Source organism: Hesperophylax consimilis, chromosome 4, assembly GCF_061612785.1.
Source record: "Hesperophylax consimilis isolate HC1 chromosome 4, BYU_Hcon_1.0, whole genome shotgun sequence".
In the NCBI taxonomy this organism is placed as follows: domain Eukaryota; kingdom Metazoa; phylum Arthropoda; class Insecta; order Trichoptera; family Limnephilidae; genus Hesperophylax; species Hesperophylax consimilis.
Genome location: NC_142839.1, coordinates 37,880,684 through 37,901,999, shown reverse-complemented (window position 1 = coordinate 37,901,999; position 21,316 = coordinate 37,880,684). Strand labels below are relative to the sequence as shown.

General features: G+C 35.0%; 1 protein-coding gene across 6 annotated transcripts in view; it reads right to left on the bottom strand.

Annotated features, from left to right (window-relative positions):
• Positions 1–4,567: 4,567 nt before the first annotated feature.
• The window catches only part of stai (stathmin), a 107,896-nt gene continuing 91,147 nt past the window's right edge, over positions 4,568–21,316 (bottom strand). For 4 of the 6 annotated variants that reach the window (XM_089630918.1, XM_089630919.1, XM_089630917.1 and 1 more), the window contains exons 3-9: positions 15,892–16,064; positions 13,831–14,045; positions 11,834–11,951; positions 9,896–10,036; positions 8,894–9,046; positions 7,523–7,672; positions 4,568–5,806 (exon numbers count right to left, since the gene is read on the bottom strand). In XM_089630918.1, coding sequence (XP_089487044.1) covers positions 5,720–5,806; positions 7,523–7,672; positions 8,894–9,046; positions 9,896–10,036; positions 11,834–11,951; positions 13,831–14,045; positions 15,892–16,064 — 1,037 coding nt within the window. In that variant the 3' untranslated portion in view covers positions 4,568–5,719. The remainder of the gene's footprint in view (positions 5,807–7,522; positions 7,673–8,893; positions 9,047–9,895; positions 10,037–11,833; positions 11,952–13,830; positions 14,046–15,891; positions 16,065–21,316) is intronic. The other 2 variants (XM_089630921.1, XM_089630923.1) reach the window with 2 other exon arrangements.

The following is a 21,316-nucleotide window of genomic DNA, read 5'->3' as shown; positions in this document are numbered from 1 at the left end:
ATAGTGCATCCAGATCAGCTTGCATTTTAAGACAATCTTGTTGGGAGCTTATTTCCATCAGAATTTTAAGGTCATCTGCAAACAGTAGACATTTACTATTCTTAACATAGTTTTGGTTGTTATTTATTAGTATTAGAAACAACAGCGGTCCGAGGTTAGACCCTTGAGGAATTCCAGATTTCGCTAAGAATTTTTTCGAATTATGTCCATTTACCGAAACAAATTTGTTTCTGGATTTTAAATATGATGAGAAAAAGTTTAGTGTTGGTAGGTCGAAGCCTAGTTTAAACATTTTCCTCAGTAGGATATCACGGTTAACAAGGTCAAATGCTTTGGCAAAGTCGGTGTAAACTACATCTGTTTGGTGCCTTGAGTATAAGGACGGGTTGTTTCGGAGAATTTGAACAATTCATCAAATTTCAACGTTCATTTTCGGGTTCTGTGAAAGACTTATTCAAGTTCTGTTTTTATATCATTGTAGGCTAGTTGCTTGTCAAAACTGAAATAAAAACAGAACTTGAAAAAATCTTTCACAGAACTTGAAAATGAACGTTGAAATTTGATGAATTGATTCTCCGAAACAACCCGTCCTAAGTCTAAACCGGTGGCTACCAATCTTGATAAAGTAAGCAGATTTGTGATTGTCGAAATTATTGAAATGTTACCTACGTTCCATGGGACCTCTGTTCGCGTAAAATCTGTACTAAGATTAAGGGTTTCACTATCATACACAGATTGGAAGTAGTCTGCAAATTTCTGACAGATAGATTCTGAGTCCGTTATAAATTTGTCTCCACTATTCAGGCCGTTGTGTGACCTAGAGTTATTACATATTGACCTAGTTGTGATTTTATAAAATCCCGGAAGCATTTGACATTATCTTTAATCCCGTCCTGAATTCTGTTTAAATATTGTCGTTTAGTTATGACAGTATCTTTTTTGAGCTTGGATCGCATCGCAGAAAACAATAAGTAGTCAATAATCATGTATTAAGTTAATTTGCTATCAAGGGTAATTCCGAGGTATGTAATATTTTTGTTCCAAGGGATTTTTCTCCGAATAGGTGGTCTACGGTAGAAAACACAGGCGGCGCTTTTGGAGGGATTTATACTAATGAGATATTTTTTGAAAAATGATTGTAGCTGTGAGGCGTGGGCTTGAATGCGTCGTGCTGCAGTTATTTCGCTTACTGAAGTCGACATGACTTCTGTGTCGTCAAATTTGCCTATTTTAATTTTTTTGTGCAATGGTCGTAGATACTGGGGCGGGGGATATCGCTTAAGTAGATGTTGAAGAGGGCTGGCGAGAGAATAGTCTTGAGGGACACCAGCTCTTAGCAATCTAACGGTGGAAAAAGTTCCATCTAATTTGATTTTAAATTTACGTCCTTTAATAAAATTGGCTATGAGTTGAAGCATTGACAGGGGTATACCTAGGAGGTACAATTTATAAATGAGACCTCTGTGCCAGACTTTGTCGAATGCTTTGCAGACGTCTAGGGCGAGGAGTACTGTGTGTTGGCGATCATTAAAACCGTTAGTAATTTGTTCAACCACCCGCAGAAGTTGGTGGAGAGTGGAATAGCCCGATCGACCATCTATCATCAATGCCATAATTTAATTTCGATAAACCGACACTATATTATATAGTTAAACTTGTAGTGTTCAAACTGTTCTACCTAAAAAAAAAAATGGCCACGAACTTGAGAGAAAATATTATCAGTAAAAAAATTTAAAACCAATCTTCATATTCCTTCTGGAAACCCCGTACATGCCCCGTACTGATATACCCGTTCTGTTCAGAAATTAAAATGAATCAAGATTAAAGCAAACCTCCCAAATCGATACATACAGCTGGTTTGTAAGTAAATTGGTCAGGAATGCTAGAAGAAGTGTGCAACAAGATCCCCTGAAGTAATTCTGAAAATACAATCCTATGTACAAATTAAATACAGTCCATTCGGAACATTAACCTTTTCTTCATCTTACAATACAAAATACCAACCATTGAACTTCATATGAAGATAAGCTACGTTGAGATTTTTAACTCTAGAAACTAAAAAATTTTACCAAGAGATGGTATTTCCCGAGGTAAATATTCACGTCAATTGTTTGGAAAAATTGCAAGATATTAGTGATAAATAATAAAAAAAAATTGCATGGCAGTCTTTATTTTATTATTAAAATTACCCAATTTCATTTATATCTTAAACAATTTTAAAATAAGTAATTATTCAAATGGAAAGTGAATGCATTATTGATTCTTAACCTATTCCCTGCAATAGGGGCAATTTATTTTCAAGTGAATTAACTAAAATTAAATAAATATGAGACATTTTACACTTTTATAATCATAGCCAAATAAATAATGCACAATATAACGGTATTTTGATGTAAGTAAGCAGATTAAAAAAACATTCTTAAAACGCTCATAACTTTTTGCAATTTTTATTGTAGCCTAGTCCTCAATTATAATGCAGTGCAAATGTAGTGTAAAGTAATGATGTTGTTAACTGTAAATGACTTATATAGTGTTTTGCGAACACCTCGCTAGGAAATTATTAATAAGGCTGGTTACAAAGTTCAATAATTGGTCTATGTATTTATTTACAGTTGTGTTAATCCAATTAATCATAAAGAATGTGTATGGGTAATATTAGTGTATAGTAAGAACTAGCCGACGTGTAACTGGCGTTGCTGGGGGTTATCCTTAGGAGATAGACATATACAGTGACAGACTTTTCTGTAGGCCTGTTCAAGATATACAATTCCGTAGTACATTATTTTGAGGTATCTCATAAGGTTTAGCCAGCGTTAGCAATGTAAGTGCCTGAAAATATTTTTTTACGACTTGATTACAAAACATCGACTTTTCTCTACTTTTTATAAATATAATTTACATGAATTATATATGTATATGTAAACCTCCCGGAAGAAATTCTCTGAAGGATAGTTAAAAACCTATCAAAATCCGTTGCATAGTTTAGAAGAACTAAGCGCACAAACAGACTATTTACTTTATTTTATACTACATATTTAGAGATGATATAAATTATTTAAAATATAGTGTTTCGCCAACACCTCGCCAGGAGAACCATTTATTAATTTTAATAGTTTTCCAAATAAATTTTCTTTGATTTAAAAAATATTTAACAGTTGATTATAAAATTTTCTTAATGATTATTGTTATTTTATTTGGTTACATTTTAGGAGATATTTAGCATTGTTTTAAAACATCTAAGAGGCAGTTCTGTCTTTACCCTGGGCACGAGCCCAGGGCATAGGCGGTCCTAGACTTTTGAGAGCTAGATTGGTCAGTTTTAAAAATACATTATTATTGAAAAATAAATACTTAGGAATTATAATTGGCAAAAAATTAAAATGGAACACTTACTTTGAAATGTTAACTAAAAGAAATAAAAAAAAGGTTTACTTCTTAAGTAGGAATGGAAATAATTCAGAACAGAGGCATGAGAAAAAAAAAAACATTTACTCTGTTTGTTGTTTTTAACTTAATATTTTTATACTCGGTACATTTTTAATTGTTTTATCTCTTCTACTCTCTGATTATATCAAATGTATTATAATTGTATCATATGTAAAAGCCCTAATTGGGCGTGTACAAACAAATAAATAAATAAATGAGGTCTATATTGTGGAGTAGTAGATATATGTACCAAGACAAAAACAATAAATCGCAAACTCAATATTTTAAGTGTGTGGCAATGTTTACTATAATACCCTTGTATTTATTAAAAAATAAAATGTTACCAGAGTATATGATGGACTGGTCATCGACAGTGCTGACAGGCTGCGCACTTAAGTACAAAATGTACTGCCTTGCTGTTCAACCACTTGACGGCGCGAACACCGGTAACACGATCAGACATAATGTAGTCATATGACCACGGCCATTCTCCTTCAAGACCGCATCAGCCTTGAAGGTACAACCTCACAGATGATTGGCGCTAACAGTACCCACGGATTGTATGCCTATTGCCTTCAACTTGTACATCAATGAGTGTGAAATGAACCAGTTATGTATCAGTGAACACTTTGAAATTTTTATTTTTAGAAAAGTTTTGTAATCTCTCCACTGATACCTAAATTAGTCTTCACGCCCTCTTCGGTATCTTTGCCCTTGTATATTTCAAAATCGTAGATGAATCCACTAGCCCCTGCTCGGGTGGTGAAGACTTTTATTCCCCATTTCGGGATTTATTTCTTATGTACTGTTTCAAAAAGCTTTGCCCTTTGAAAGAGATTATGAATTTATCCACTCTATTATCATCTCTTATCCGAGGTGCTCTAAATGCGTAAAATTACCAGTAATATGTATATAGGGAGTATAGAATGACAAGGTCTGTTTCTTCCTGTTTTGCAGGTGATGATGTGGTCCTAGGTGAGCTTCTCGGTTAGTTTCCAACTATTATTGTAGCACGGCAACATGGCAACAGTTCATCAGTCATCAATCAAAGGAGAGGAAGTATAGGAAGGTATAAATAAAACAGCAAACAGCTCTAGCAAGGAGAACAGCTGCAACAGAAGGATGGTCCCCTCGCTAGAGCCCCAGCGGTGAAGGTATTTACGAATGTTTTATTTGAATAACCATCAATCTACAAATAATCGCTGCACTCTGGGTATTTAGGACCCTAACCTTGACAAACTCAAGCACATGTATAAAAATAAAAGTAAAGAAAAGGAACGTAATTTTCGAGAACAGCGATGACGATTAAAATATGCAAAAATAGAAATTCTCAGAAAAGCTACTCACTACCGCGCTATACATAATATGTCCACCGACACACGGACAACGCTACAATGCTACACAACGATATCAAAGGCAAATTGGTCGAATGAGGATTTGTTTAAAGTGAACAAGCTAAAAATATACATATTATGTTCTTATTCTAATTTGTTAGGTACGCTGCACCATTCCAATGATATTTTAGCTAAATCAAATGCCATAAAGCCAATTTTATCACTTTTATGACTGAATACACAATGTTAACCTAACCAAAAGTTTGTATGAAATGGCACAAGTTAGGTGCAAGTGACAAAATATGTAATATGTATGTACGCTGGTTACAAACTAACCGACCGTGGATATGAGGAGCGGGAGTTGTTTGTGCGGCTTCCCTACTCCAAGCTGCTGCCCTACCCAACTACCGTCTCGGGTAATCGCCCACTATTCATAAGAAGGCTTTGATTCATTCATCATTCATTATAAAAATGACAACGTTGATAAAAATGCAATTATATTAACAATTTTCAATACAATAGAATACGTTTATACAATAAAATATCAATTCAGCGATATCTATTACCATCCATGCAGGACACGGATTGCACACAAAGCGAATATTTGACAACTAGTTACATTAGCTATAGTATTATGTATTACTATTACTATTACTCCTCGTATGCAGTTTGCACTCTCTCAGACAGTATAGAGAGTGCGGGGATTCCTATCTGAAGTGAAGTGAAGGTGAAGGTCAATAAGAGTAATAGAAACCTAACATTACATATAAAATTACGGTTGCTTTAATGGGCAAACCTTAGAAAGTAAAATGGCCGACACCGTCTGGCGGCTCACAATTAATCTCTTAAAACAGAGCGGGCGCTCTGATAGCGGAGTGTTGAATGATATTAGCTGCGCTATGTAATAATGATGATCAGCAGCCGTTGAACAAAGAACAAGTGTGGACACGTCTGCCTCCCTAACCCGAGGAGGCGGTCACTCCTGCCTCGTTGTTCTGCTCGGCCAGCGCCGCCTTGTTCTGTCTCACCATCTCCGCTCGGCGTTCCTGCAACATACAAAACCAGCTTATTATTACGCTCTCTGGATACCTTCACCATTAACATTAGAGTACTCTCTCACTAATCCGCTACCTCAACTCATCTACAAAGCTCGGCGCTCAAGTCTCAGCAAGCGGCGGACTACTAAATTTGACATATAAATACCGGCAAATTATAGAGCTTGAGATTGTGCTTCTTGCACTTGAGGATTGAACCTTCCTCTCCAGGGCTGGCTCTTAAACGGCTGTGAACTTTTAAAATGTATTTTATATCTTTAAAAAAAAAAAACTTTTTTGGTAGAAAAACCATGATTGAACCTTCTTCCCCAGTGAACACCGCTAACACCTAATCCAAATCTTAATTGGATACATACCGACATTTATTTTGTATATCAACTGCAGTAAATTTTTAAACATGATGTCATCCAATTTCAGTAAAGTGTGCGCTTTTGTGTGCACGAGTGCCACTAAAAGTTGATAGAATGCAATGGTCATCAACAAAGAAGATTCGTTAGAAAGATATTTGCAGAGTTGATCGGATGTCGAGAAGTGGGTTAATTTCCACTTCCTCGATTCCATTTATTTACTCAATCAAGAAAACAAAATCGAAATTCAAATAGGTGTATTTAATAATGGCGGATTATAGTACAGGGTTTTCCAATAAGAGGTGTTATTTTGATATTCAAAGAAACTTTTCCCGTAAAAGATCAATGGTTTCGTTGCTTGTGTGGCACATAGCGCCGTCTTGTTAAAAGTAAACGTTGTCCAGATCAATACCATCCAATTCCGGCCATAAAAAATCATTAATCATCTCCCGATAGCGCAATCCATTCACCGTAACTGTTGCTCCAGCCTCATTTTCGAAAAAGTAAGGTCCAATGACTCCGCGGGACCATAAACCGCACCAAACAGTCACACGTTGAGGATAGAGAGGCTTTTTAATAATAGCTCTTGGGTTCTCCGAGCCCCAGATGAGACAATTTTGCTTGTTGACGAGGCCACCGAGGTGGAAATGGGCCTCATCACTCAAGATGATTTTTCGATGGAATTCCGGATCATTTTCACGCATTTCAAGGACCCAATCAGCAAAGACACGATCAGAAAAACTCGTTCCATTTTTATTAATGGCGTAGTTTCTACTTGTCAAATGTCAAAAAATGACAGCTTCAAAAGTGACATTTACCAAAATAGCGGGCTATTCAAAATAACACCTCTTATTGGAAAACCCTTAGTTGTCGGATAATCTTGCGGTGGAATACTGAGAGAGTACTGTACAATAATAATAAAATATTCATTTGCAAATAGATTATTATAAGTTTTTTTTTCATATTTTGTTTGATAATAATGACAAAATAAGGTCACTGCTCAACTGTACTTTCCGGACCGGATTACAGCTGATTTTCAATATAGGAAGGTATAAAAAAAACTAACTTATAAAACACAAAAATTATAGAAAATTAAAAAATACCCATGGAATGAGAACCTCAAATGAAATGGGTTGATATGTGAATAATATTGTGAAAGTGTGTAGGAGCGATGATAAATATGTAATTGAAAAAAATTCATGCAAAAAAGCTTACAAATAGATTATAACATTATTTTATGAGGAAAATTCATGTCTCCAAAACTTCACCAGTATTGCAGAAAAATAAATTGTGTCTTGTAATCATGCAAGGCTTAATAAAATTTTTAAAAAAATTACTGCAGAAGCCAAATATGTATTACTTGTTTTTTAAGGTTTTCTAGTTTCTTCTGAATCTCCTTCTCGCGGTTCTGCTCCGCGATGGTCAGCTTGGTCTCCAGCTCCTTAATGACCACGGACTTGGCGGACTCCTGGACCTCTACGGATGCCCTCGCCTCGGCAATCCTCACATTCTAATAAGGGTGCATTAACATCATGGCTGAAGGGTATTTAAGCAGGACACAGCAAACAAGTGCAAAACAACTTAAAGAATAAAGCTCATGCATTGGAAATAACAAAATGTCGGAGGATTGACTACAAAGTCAGTGTGGTTAAAACACTGATAAGTAGTTCACATAGACTGAAAAACTGTGAATGCTAATTTTAGCATGAGAAAGGGATATGAAAACTTGCTATAGTCCTATCATAGAGTCCTTGCGGGTGGTGAAACCAAGATTAGTTATAAAAATATTGTTGATTTGTACGTTGATTGCAGTTCCTGGTATACAATAAACCTACAAAATTTCTTGAAAATTGAGACACATGTCATTTCATTTTACATTTCAAAAAAAGGGAGATTGGGTTCGCCATGCTGGTAATAAAACAGCTTTACAGAAAAATCTACTTGTAAAGGAGAGCGTATGTGGTGGGGGAGAGACTGCATGGTGGACAACGGGCGGATTTTTATACAAATCTACAGTTTTATTCTGAGATTGATGAAATTTTGCACCCTTGCCCTTTAAAACAAGAGGAAGGTCACTGTATAAATCTAATTTCGAAAAACTATGTGTAAAACCGGGGACTTCAGTTGGAATAAATTTTGTTATGGCAAGTTATTGAAAGGAATTTTCAAAAACCTTGTATGGTGGGATGTTTATTTTGACTTATATGACGTAATACTTGGATGAGGAATTCAAATTTTGAGAGATTACTAAATGGTTGTGTTGTATTTGTTGGGCTTTTTAAACTCCTAGGGGCAGGAACCCTGCATTTGCAGCGTTGAAGCACGGCAATTGCAGTATCCACCTTATGTATTAATTTTATCTTCAGATATTACCTCTACTAGTTAGTTAAAGATAAAAATGTCAGTTTCAAGTATGGTATTGTAAACGTGTTGGTTTTAACGAAAAATCTTTTTATTAAGTTTCATGTGGACCCCTAAGGGTTAATTTTGACTTTTAAAAATAAGTGGACGAGGGATTCAAATTTTGACATATCAAGTCATACCCACAAAATTTGCAAATTTATGACCTCTGCATTGAATATTTTATATGAAAATGAAAACCGAATGATGGAAAAGCATTAAAATGATTTCTGACGAGGTGAAATGATTTCTCTTCAAGTCTTCACCTGTAATAAATATGAATTGGGTTTTGCTTCGTGCAATATGCTTAAAATAAGAAGCCAAATATTACTTGTTTCTTTAGATTTTCTAGTTTCTTCTGGATCTCCTTCTCTCGGTTCTGCTCCGCGATGGTCAGCTTGGACTCCAGCTCCTTGCTCACCTCCACGGACTTGGTGGTCTCCTGAAGATCTACGGAGGCCTTCGCCTCGGCTAGCTTCATGTTCTAGTGAGTGCATTAACAACATGGCTGAAGCGTGTATAAAGCAGGACACAACCAAAAAGTGCTAACTTACTTAAATAATAATAATACTCATGCACTGAGAATAATCTAATTACTGTTGTTACAAAACAATGTTTGAAAGAAGACTTCCAATAAATCAATGTTTGACGTGACTTTCTTCAATTTAACAGAAAACATTAAAACTTAAAATTTTTCCAAGCATAAAAATAAAGTCTCAAATGGAAAATTATATACAAAAAATAATTCATTATTACAAGAGACATTATTTTATTCTCAAAAATATGCAAGTAGGTGTACTTGAAACGGGGACAAAATATAAAATTGTAGCTTTTTTGAATGATTTACTTTCTCTCATTGTAAGAAAAGAACATCCTTATTATTATTATCAGTTTCAAAATTTATTAGAAGTCAACTTAATCAAGATTAAAACAAAGATTTATAGCAAAAGAGAGAAAAATAAAAAGAAATCTGTCTTTGTAAAATTGTGAGGCACGGAGATATAAAGTTTTCTTCAAAATAAGTTTTTCGATAATCAATTCGTCGAAACTACTTATTCTTCGACCATGCAATTCTTCAAACATCTCAATCCTTTGAATTTTGTTAATATTTTTTCAGTGCAAAAGTGGCGATTAGTCGTAGTAGGATGGGACATTACCGAATGTTTATGCGGAAGAATTCAAAGAATTGCTATTCTAAGAATCGAGACTTCAAAAAATGTTTATATCGAAGAATTTGCCATTAGAAAAATATGTTCTTCGAACAATTGATTTCGAGGGATTTACCTATAAACGTGGGAGTGGTGGGGGAGGGGTGGGGTAGGGGGGTACTTACGTAATTGCGTAGCTTTTCCTTCTGTCCGAGTTCGATCTGGGCGCGGCGGTGTGACGCAAGGTCCAGTTTCTCCTGAATGGAAGCCTCAAGCTGGTGGAATTTCTCGCTATTGTGGGTACGCACTTTCTGCACCTGCTCCTCCTTTGGTATTGCCAAATAACCATATATTCACATCTTTAATACGGTTCGTGGTTCATCTTTATTACGCCTCGTGATTGTGTTCAAATCATAAGTAAGAGAGGAGAAGATAATTTTGATATGGCAGCTTTGAATAATAATAATTATTGATCCCATTTCAAAATAACTCTTTTCTTGTGGGATTGATTTATGGAGTCTAGAGCCAGTTGTGTAAACACTTCTTTCTCCGTTTTTTGTCAACATTTTTCATCATCTACAATATGCATATTACAAGATGAACAGAATATTAATGCAGTTCAGCAAATGGGTTAAGGTTTCAGACCGACAGGGTTTTAAAAATTATGTGATTGGACATAGTTTTAAGTACTCACGGCCACAAGTAACAATTGCCCCGATGATGGGACACTGCAAGACTGTCTGAAATGTTGACTTAAGGAGGAGGAAGTGCAACGAGGGTAAATCAATCTCAATAATTATGAGATTAAATTAGAAAATAATCCTTGCAAGATTAGATTTTTAATTGCCAGAGTTAAAAAGGGAATATTATTATATTTTATGATTCAGAGCTGCCCAACTGGTTTCAAAGACAAAACCATAGAAAAAACAGAAGAAAAGACTGAAGTGTCGTGCACTTATTATTTATGGGGAGAAGGAAAACAACAGTGAGACAACATTCATGCATTGTGAGAACAGACATTTACATTCACATTTTATGAATTTTGTTGATTCTACCAAATAACATTAAACACATAACAGCAACTGAAATAACGATTCATGAATATTATGAAAATAATGATAGAAGATTGATTTTCCTATCACAAAAAATATTTGTGATTATATAAAACCGATAGGACTTAAGTTATATAATTGATTGAGAAAACAGCACTATATTTTACAACGTAGAAGTAGATGCTATTCACTTTAATTCCCTTTAAAAAAATTACTTGCAATTGAAAAATATTAAAAAAAAATGGCATCTTGTCTTATTTTTGCGATGAACTATAATACAATTAAAACTAAAGAAAGTGTACAAACTTCACAATGCCAAAGCTTACCGTTAGGGAGTTTAAAAGCACTTTAGAAAATGGATTCTTGATGTATAGTTAAATTAGTAGTAATAATTGGAAATATAACTTCCAATTTGAGGACTTCAAATTCAAACAAGGTTATCCAGAAAAAATGGAAATAATTAGAAGTCTTAAAGTCAAGCAACGTTAACTGCAAAAAAACATACCAATAGTTGAGGGCTTAAAGTCAAGCAACGTTATCTGCAAAAACATACCAATAGTTTGAGGGTTTAAAGTCAAACAATGTTAACTACAAAAATTTTTCCAATAATTAGTATGTATTGGTATGTTCTTTTTTAGATAACATTGTTTGACATTAAGCGCCCGAATTACTGGTATGTTTTTTTTTTGTATAATAATGTTGTTTGACTTTATGACCTGGAATAATTTGCATGTTTTTTGTAGATAATATTGTTTTATTTTAAACCCTCGAATTATGTATATGTTTTAAAAGAAAATTGAACACCCAACAAAACAAAGCATAAAAGTAATGATCCATTACAACCATTACTCATGAATAAAACCATTAATCATATTATGAGTCACTGCTAGTTATCTGTAGAGTTTTCAGTTCTCACAAGAGTCACTAAACAGTTCTAATAAACAACAAAGAGGCATAATGTCCCACAGTCATAATGTATTTGAAAGCTTCAATAATCATATAATATGAAAACCAATTAGCCGTTGAGATGATAGATGAGTATGAGTACTGTGTTGGATGGGAGTAACTTACGTGCTCCTTCAGCCTGTCAAGCATCTTCTTGAGGTTATCATCCCTTTGGGCGGCTGCGGTGCTCAGCTTGCCTTCGATGGCCTTCCAGATCTCACCGGTTTGCTGCTCCAGAGACAGCCTGGAATAAAACAACCATTTAATTCAGTGCCTACTGATAATCTATATATGTACATAATACAGCCTGGAATAAAACAACCATTTAATTCAGTGCCTACTGATAATCTATATATGTAGAATCAGATACTCGAGTCGGGCCATGTCAAGAGTCAGAATAATGGAAGAGTATGTATGAGACGATGTATGAATGTGAATGAGGCAAGGAGTGTGTGCCAAGACCGAGTTGTTTGGCGGTCCGTCCTCTCTGCCTACCCCTGCGGGGAAACGGCGTGATGGTTAGTTAGTTAGTTAGTTAGTTACATAAACATTTCAGTTTCTTTGTTTGTCCCGTATGCATTCCTACACCATTCGTTGGATTTTGCTGAAAATTTTAAAGTTTGTTCTTATTAGTGTTTAGAGAGTAGGATGAGATACGGAGCCAAATTGAAGTCGACATAAACAACATTAAAAATGTGGATTTCGTGATACTACATGAAATGAATGGTGGAAAAAGTTGGGGATTCTCGAGGAAGACATAAATCCAATAATTATTTGTGTGGTTAAATGAGACGTAAGTGATGAACGTAGAAAGAGGTGTAAGGAGAATGTATGACTTGCAAGTAAAAGGTTGAAGAAATCGAGGACGCACGAGGAAGACATGGCACGATCAAGTGAAACAAATACTTATTACAATACAATAATATTATTTCCACCATAAAAATGCACCCAGTTGTCAGTATTAGAATTCACAACCTCGAAACATCACCCACAACCATTTATAAGTCCACGACCAACGCCAGGTACACGTTAGCTAGTATTCCAAAGTTCTGGAAACAGTGGGGTCAGTCGAAAAATGGCCACTAAATATTAAGGCTAAAACGTGATCAAATCGAACAATTGTAACACATCTAAGAAGCAATGAAAATGAAAATTATTGAATGAAATAAACACTTTGTTTAATTTAATAATTTTTCAACAAACTAATTGATTATAGAAAGCAAAATGAAAATCTTCAAAGGGAGACAAAAGTTCAAGGACGGCGAAGAACAGATAAATGGAGAATCGTCCTAGCAGAACTACAACCCAAACTCCTTCAAGTGGATGAATGGAAACCTAGAAGCTGTTTATTGTTCAATTAGAAATATCTCTGAATAACTGACCCCCTTGACTTCCCTCGAGATGGCCAGTGTTTTTTTTTAATTTTCAAAGAAGCTACAAGTCTTATGATTTACAACAGAGGCCTTTTAGCAGTTAGACGGACCTTTGGTGCTTGGGAGCGGAGGTCTCTTATTTATTTATGTATCCCCTTTTCTCCATAGGAACATGGTGGTTTGCCCATCTTTCAATTGGCTATGTTAATTCCTCAGGCTAATTTGTTCACTTTTGGGAACAAATCATATTATGGTCTCATAGAAATCGTTATGCCTTCATTACTGTCATGGTGAGAACTATGATCTAAACAGTGTTAGAAAGAGAAAATACCACGCTTTATATTCAAATCTAGACGTTAACTACGGAAGAATTTAAATGCACACCTCTAAGAAACCAAAGGATCCGACTGTAATATGAAGAAAATAAAAATGGTTTCTAATAATGTAATAATAAAAATTGAAATCTTACTTCATCACCCTTCAAAAATACTTTTTAGTTTTCGGATACATTCAGAAATATTCTATTTATTTATATTTTATTGCAAAGCGGTAATAATTGTTATGGTTTATTTTGTCGTTATTTTATTGGTCAATGACATAACTACTCTGATCACTGTCATATATGCATGTATAAAGACTGTTTATAACGCTAATAAATAAAATAAAATACTTAGACCTTCCGACAGAATATGTTGGAGGCTTGAGGGGTTAATGTTAATTCTCTTTTCCTAGTTATTGATAGTAAATCACCTGGTCTTCTCTACTCCCTCCAGATGGTCCTTGACCTTGGAGCGTAGGTCGCTGATGTATGCCTCCCTCTTCTCCACGTGTGTCTCCATCTTGGCGTCCAGCGCCTCCTTGGTGCTGGAGATGAATAAAGTAGTCTGCTCGTCTTTCTTGCGGGACGCCTCCTCGATCTTGGCCATCTTAGCGGCAATGGCTGCCATCTTTGATGCCTCCAGAGACTAGAAATAGCAGAATACATATTTCTTAAAAGGCAAACCAACAGATTGAAGAATTTTGACAGAATTCATTTCAATTTTTCAAATTGTGCATGTTTAAAGATGCAATCCAAAAATATATATAGCATATACCAAACCCAACATTAGGATGACAGAGAAATGAATAAACATTATATTATAACTAGGAGTAAAAAAAAAACCCTTAAATGGCTTGTGAATAAGAAAATGTGAGATACCTTTCACTCTGTTAAAAGTCAATATTGTATTGGTGCTGAAACTGACACTCTTGACAATAAGCTGAAGAGAATATTTATAAATTTAGGAACAGATACAAATCACAATAAAACTGGAGGGAATTTTTTTTTTTTTTTTTAGCTTGACTGTATTTAACATATTCATTTATTATTTATGTATAAGCTGTTTGTCTCTTACCTTTAGCAATAAATAAAATAAAAAATTTAAAAAAAATGGGGTGTAACAATTTCAATGTATAGTTTAGCTTTTACAATTAAGGTGATTTTAATTATATTTTTTGGAACATTTATAAAGCATTAATATTAAATGATGCATTTGATAGTCCAGAATTGCTTGCAATGATAATAAGCTTTCAGATTGCACTACGTAATACTGAAATTGTGGGACTAACTACCATATGTATTCTTCAATTACCAGAATACTTATGGAGGGAAATAATGGACATCTTTAATGTATCACTTAACATATACCAAAGATTGTTACTGAGGCAGTTTAGTTAGGTATAATAAATACTGCATAATTTTTACCAATCATACTAAAAGCTCCTAAAAAGGGTGTTAACCGGTCAGCAACGTAAGCAGATATAACGATAAAATAACGATAGCAGTCAAGTACAATAAGCGTGTTTACACGTCAACGCGTGTCTCTCCATAGAAATCGTTCTTACTCCGTTATTATTTTAGTTACATCCCTCAAACAAAAACTAAAAGGTCGATTATAGATCAAGCTACACATCACTACCAAGTTGTCTATGGAAATACAAAACAGGAATCTGCTGACAGTCGCATAATTGACACAACATTTTTACCCGCGCAAAATGTCTGCCGGTAGCGCCGCGCGCTTCACATATTAAATTTTTATAAAATATTTTTATATGAAATGATAAAAAAATGAGGTGATAAAAGTGTTTATTACACATATATACAATAGAATAAATATTTTTGTTTACATAATCTGTGATTTTAGTACCATTTTCACCTAAAAACATGACGTGAGTCATTTTTAACCTATTTTTAATGTTTGCGTTCTAAATTTTAATATTTAAAAATGCTAATATTTATTTGTAATATAATAATTTGAAAGCTTATTTTGTAACTTTTCTAAAACAGTTTTTACTATTCGGCTACGTTCAGAAATGTTTCATTTATAGAGCTTTAATTGTGAAGCGGTAATAACAAAAAGTTTTCGTAAAATGTCATTTCGTTAAAGACAGTTAAAGTGCTTACATGGCGATTTTCGGAGGGGTTAATAAATAAATAAATAAAAATTTAGATATCATTTTAGTCTTTGCCGACATTTTTTTTTGCAACTAAACTTTTTAAGCAAACGTTTTTAGCTATCTTCCCTAATAATAGATACTGTAATGGTGTCCGAAACATCGGCACACGAAGGAAGAAGCATAACACGGAATAATACCCCAAAAATAAGTACTTTTGGCCGCCAAAATCTTAAATCATATTTGCTCTGCATGGAAAATCTTTGGTTTCCACCGAGAAGAGCTCAAGGAAAAGGGCATCAGATGCCTGACCAAACATATATTTACTTAAAAAATCAAACAAATAATTGAACTAAGTAAATTGTTAATATTATTTACCATTCTCCTTTCCTCGGCGGCTCTAAGCTTCTCCTCGATCTCCTCGGCGGAGCAGGTCTTGGTGCCGGGGGACAGGGGCCGCTTGGGCACCACAGGAGCACCCACGGGCTCCGCCAGGATCACCTCGTACGCCAACCCTCCCTTGGACATCTCTTGGCACCTGATCTCGGTCGCTGGGGAACAAAAAAACAACCAACTTAGATATACTGTCAAAGAAATACCAGCAAATACAAATGGTAAACTTAAACACTATTCATAAAGTGCTTATTCAAAGACGGCGCTAATTGAATTATTTTAGGAAAAAACACATTTTGCAAGTGGTGATTTAAAGTATTAAGATGAATTTTTTGTTTGCACTTGTACATACGGTATATGAACAGGAATAAATAGTTTTGTCTGTATAAAAATCAATTCTTTCAAGAAAAGAATACAAATTCAATATTGGATCAGTGATTAAATCCAACATTGTATTTGACAAAACTACTTATTTATTTATATCCATATTCCGTATGTACGAGCGCAAACAAACAAATCAGCACCATCTTTGCACAAGCAGTTTGCAATAATTTCAAGTTTACCCTTAGGTATAATTTTTGGTGCTGATAGAAAGCAGTCAGTAATCCGGAGGTCGCGGGTTCAAATCCCGGAGTGCGCAAGTAAATTGTATTTGAATAATTTGTGTAATTATACAATTTATTAAAGAAAAATAATATGTAGTATATTTGCAGCACATTCCAGAGAGGAAAATACTCTCAATATCGCCCTGGTGTAAGACTACCATTCAGAATTGAAACGTTGCTTGAAATTGCTTTAGCCATGTTTGGTGACCAGATCTGAATAACAAGGTACTAACCAACCTTTCACTTCCCCTCCCCACTACCTCCAGCCTCACAACAAACCTCAATGCCATAGTCTCACTGGATCAAGACGTTTGAGGCTTTTGTGCGGTATTATTCACATTTTAAAAAAAGCAGGTGGTAGATAGATTTTAGTATGTCCACCATTCAGAATCAAATGTTGCTTGTGCAATGTTGTTAGTAGTGACCAAATCTGAATGCACTTCCCGACATTCCCCTCCCCATATCCTTCCCTTCCCCACTCCCTTCAGCCTCACAACATACTCCAATTAAAGATGCCATAGTCCCACTGGCTCCAGACAACTGAAGCTCTTGTGCGGTTTTCAAGTTTAAAAAGTTACCTCCAGAGGCTGGCTGTCTTCCGAGAGACCCCACAACAACTGATTAAGATTATTGTCATTTTGATAACATGGTAGACTTGTTAAATAATATTTCAATGCAAGGGCAATCAAGAACCTTTAAAAACATATAATATTATTTTACGCAATCTGGCTTCAAAAATCAATGTCGTACCTCTGACTACATAAGATATTCTGTGAAAAAATGAAGGGTGCATAAATTATGGCAGATGGCCAAATCGATGGCTGGTCAAAGTAAAATAATAATAGATATCCATGAATGATTCTAGCATGCAAATAACAAAAATATTTACATATAAATTCCGACATTCTGTGGCGTAGTTATAGCATTCACATGGTGGGGGGTGGGGTGGGGTGGGGGGTTCGACCCTGGGTAACGGGCAAGGGAAAGGGGGAGGGGTTGGAAAGAGTATTAGAAAGTATTCGTGGAACCTCTATTTAACACAACCTATTACTTACATCACATTGATAAAAGAGATGGCGAAAATAATTTCGTTATATTTTAAGAGTACTATTCTCTTTCTTCCTAAACAATACTGAGACCGATGGGGTGGGGTTTGAACCCCCCCCTAACCCCTCTTATACACCTTGCCGACATTAGAAATATTTTCCTACGGTTATTGGTGACACCTAAAAGAAAAAATGTGAGAAAGTTCATGAAAAAAATATTATAATTATGCGGGCGATTATAATTCACACTAATTACTTTTTATTCTAATTTACATGATAAATCAACAGAATTACTACACATCATTTTCTTTGCTAAACCCCAAACCTACATTCAAATGTTAGGCTGGCCGCATACATACGTTTTTCGTATTCGATTTCCGAATTCGTTTTCCGTATTCGGACATCCGAATGCACGGAATCAGTAGAAAATACATTAACTGCCGCACACGTTCGTTTTAGTTCCGAACGGAACAAATTCCTTACGCACGTTCCGAATGCGAGCCGGCGCGTTCGGAGAAACCGAATGGAAAAAACCTAATGACGTCATGTGGAACGCAGCTATTGCATACAGTTTGTTTGTGCCGACGCAAACGTACGGAAATTTCCGTTCGTAATTCAGTGTTGCCAACGGATCTTGACCTAATATCGCCGTTTCTCATACATAAAGTAGCGTAAAGTAGCCGAATTTGCTGTTAGGTGGGACATGTTTAAAATTGATGTTTTTACGTGAAAATAAAAATTTCGTGGGGGGGGGGGTGGCTAGATTATTTCAAAAAAATAAAATTTGTCCCCAGAAAATAAAAAAAATATTCATGGGGAGGGTGGCTAGAGAATTTCAAGAAAATATAAAATTTGTCTGATGTTTTTGAAGTAGCTTAATTGGCGACCAGTCGCCTTTTAGATTTTTTCGGCGCCGATTCTCGCTCCGAGTAGCCTAAATGGCGATATATCGCCCTTGTTGGCAACACTGGTACTGACGTTTATACATTCCGAATGAAGAAAAACGAACGTTTGCGCTAGTCTCACGGAATTCCGAATACGGAAAACGAATTCGGAAATCGAATACGGAAAACGTATGTATGCGGCCAGCCTTAATGATAGCCTTCAAACTACATCACACACTAGCATATTTCGAAAAAGCAAAATATTATTATGCTTTGCCACGACTGGATACACATAAAAAAAAGAAAATTATCAAAACTTATTAAGCCGGTATATTCATTTTACTGAAAGTTTAGAAGGCACAACAAATTGAAAGTGGACACAAATGCAATATTTCGTTTCGACCAAATTTGTTACAAAATGAAAATATTCTTATTCGTCACTATTGACGGAATTTTTACTTGTACATAGTAACAATAAAATCGTTAGCTTCGCATTAGGTAAGGCCAATCAAAAATGGGGCACGAAATCGCCCATGTATTTACTAGCCAGCCGGGGTAAATGTCTACAAAAAATGATGACGTAGGAACCGGTTTCAGCTAGAGTTCTGAAGGGTAAACAACATAAATTATACAAAAATTGAAAAAGCATTGATTTTCCTGGCCAGACAGAGCGCCGCCGGCTGGTCGGGCTGTTCCGCATAGCGCTAAAGCGGTAAGGCTGTGAGGCGGGTTATCCGATCGATTCTCGGCCTAGACACTCTAGGCTCACTCCATTACAATATATTCATTTTGCTGGTAAATTCAGTTAAATTTAATTTGACGGCAATGTCTATTCATAATGCATCGATCTCTTCTTCTGATAGATGCTTCCTGCGATCATGTTTTGAACACATATTTCTCCCCTGGATTGTAATTTGGGTAAACTTTGTAAATACCTATCTCAAATTCAGGCACGTGGGAACGAGTCCATTTTTATGAATTTATAAATTCCTCCGAGTCAGTTTGGTAAATTTTGTATCTCGAATTCAAATCTCTAAATAGTATAAAATAAAGGTGCGTCTGCCGGCTTTTGCGCGCAGTTCTCCTAAACTACGCAACGGTTTTTAATTGAGTTTTAACTATCATTTAGAGAATTTCTTACGGAAGGTTAGGAATATTATATTTATAGAAAGTAGAGAAAAGTCTATGTTTACCATAGAATTCAAAACATCAAACTTTACTGTCAATCATTCACAACCCCGAATAACACAATCAGCTAGTAAAACAATAAATTTATCTAAATTTATTTTTGTAATCACAATTCACAATGCATCTACAACAGCAGGGACGCCCCCGCCTGCACAATGCACAGTCTACCATGTACTCAAGTATTATCCTGAGTCATTTTGGAGACCGAGCCTAGCTACACTTTTCACCAAGAATCCGGATAATATTTATAGTAAGTAACTATAATATTTTTAAAACGTCGATTTCGTAATAATGAACACAATGGTGCTATTCAATTATTGACTAAATATAAAACAAATAAGAGAAGATATAATTAAAACAAATCTAAATCTAAAACAAACTGAACCCTTTATATATAAGCTAGTAGGTAATGTAGCTTTTTGTTGGCCATCCTTGGCAACATTGATTTCAACCTATGTTAGCACCGTCGCGTCGCGTTGTGCGTAAGCCTCAGATGCCTAGCAAACAAAAAACATACAAACTTATTTGCCAGCAACAGCCGTATGTAATGATAATAATGTAATATTTTTTTTAATGAAGTAATAAGTGTGAAGATGGCCGTCATAAGTTGAAACCGGTACGGTCCAAAATGTTTAATAGTTATTAGCTTGAATTAAATACTAAAAATGAAATTCCACCAAATAATTAACATTTGCAAAAATAGAAACATGTACATTTATAAGTATTTTATTCTAACGTTTGGTGTGTGCAATACAAACTATGTTATATTAAGAAACGCAATTCATAAACAACACTCGAAAAGACGTTGAAAAAAAAAATAAACCTGGGACAAAGTATTTACATTTAATCTGTTCGGTTTTGGAAACAAACAGCTATTACCCATAGAGAAAATTTATTCGCTCTTCGGAACAGCTCTAAGGTGTCATAGAAATCTTGTGTCATAGTTAGAAATATGAACTAAACGGTGTTAGAAAGAGAAAACACAAGCTTTATATTCAAATATAGAAATTAACCACAGAATAATTAATATTCTAAAAAAAATGTGTTTTTTCCTTATCGGTAATTTTAGGTTAGTGTTTATACGAAAAAACGTAAGGTGAGCCATTTTTAAAACTATTTTTAATGTTTGATTTCGAAATTTTAATACTTCAAACATTATATATTTATTACTAATAATAATATTTGAAAGCGCTTTTTTATCACCTATCAAAAAAAAGTTTTTAGTTCTCGGATATGTTCAGATAAATCCCATTATTCTGATTTTATTGAGAAGCGGAAATACACACAAACTCTCAGACTTTCTGACAGCATCTTGAAGAAATATAACAATCAATATACCAGAGGTCTGAAGGGTTACAGTTTAATCATTTTTTGTTCTGAGCCATACATGGGTCGTAATCTCGTTATTTTCTTTAGTCGTAAAAAACCTTCATAAATATATATAAGCAAACATGAAGCTATCGGAGTTCAGAAAATAAAACGAATATTTATTTACGCCCTCGTAAAATATTTACTTCCGAGCGAGCAACAGTTTTGTTCTTCATTAGCCTCGTTACTGCAGACGGAATTAATTCCGGGAATTATTATGTATTTATCCTCCGGGATCGGAAAAATTGAGGGCGGTTTTAGGCGCCAACAAATTACTTTGACCTACATTATAATTATTGATTTATAAAAGGTATCTGCA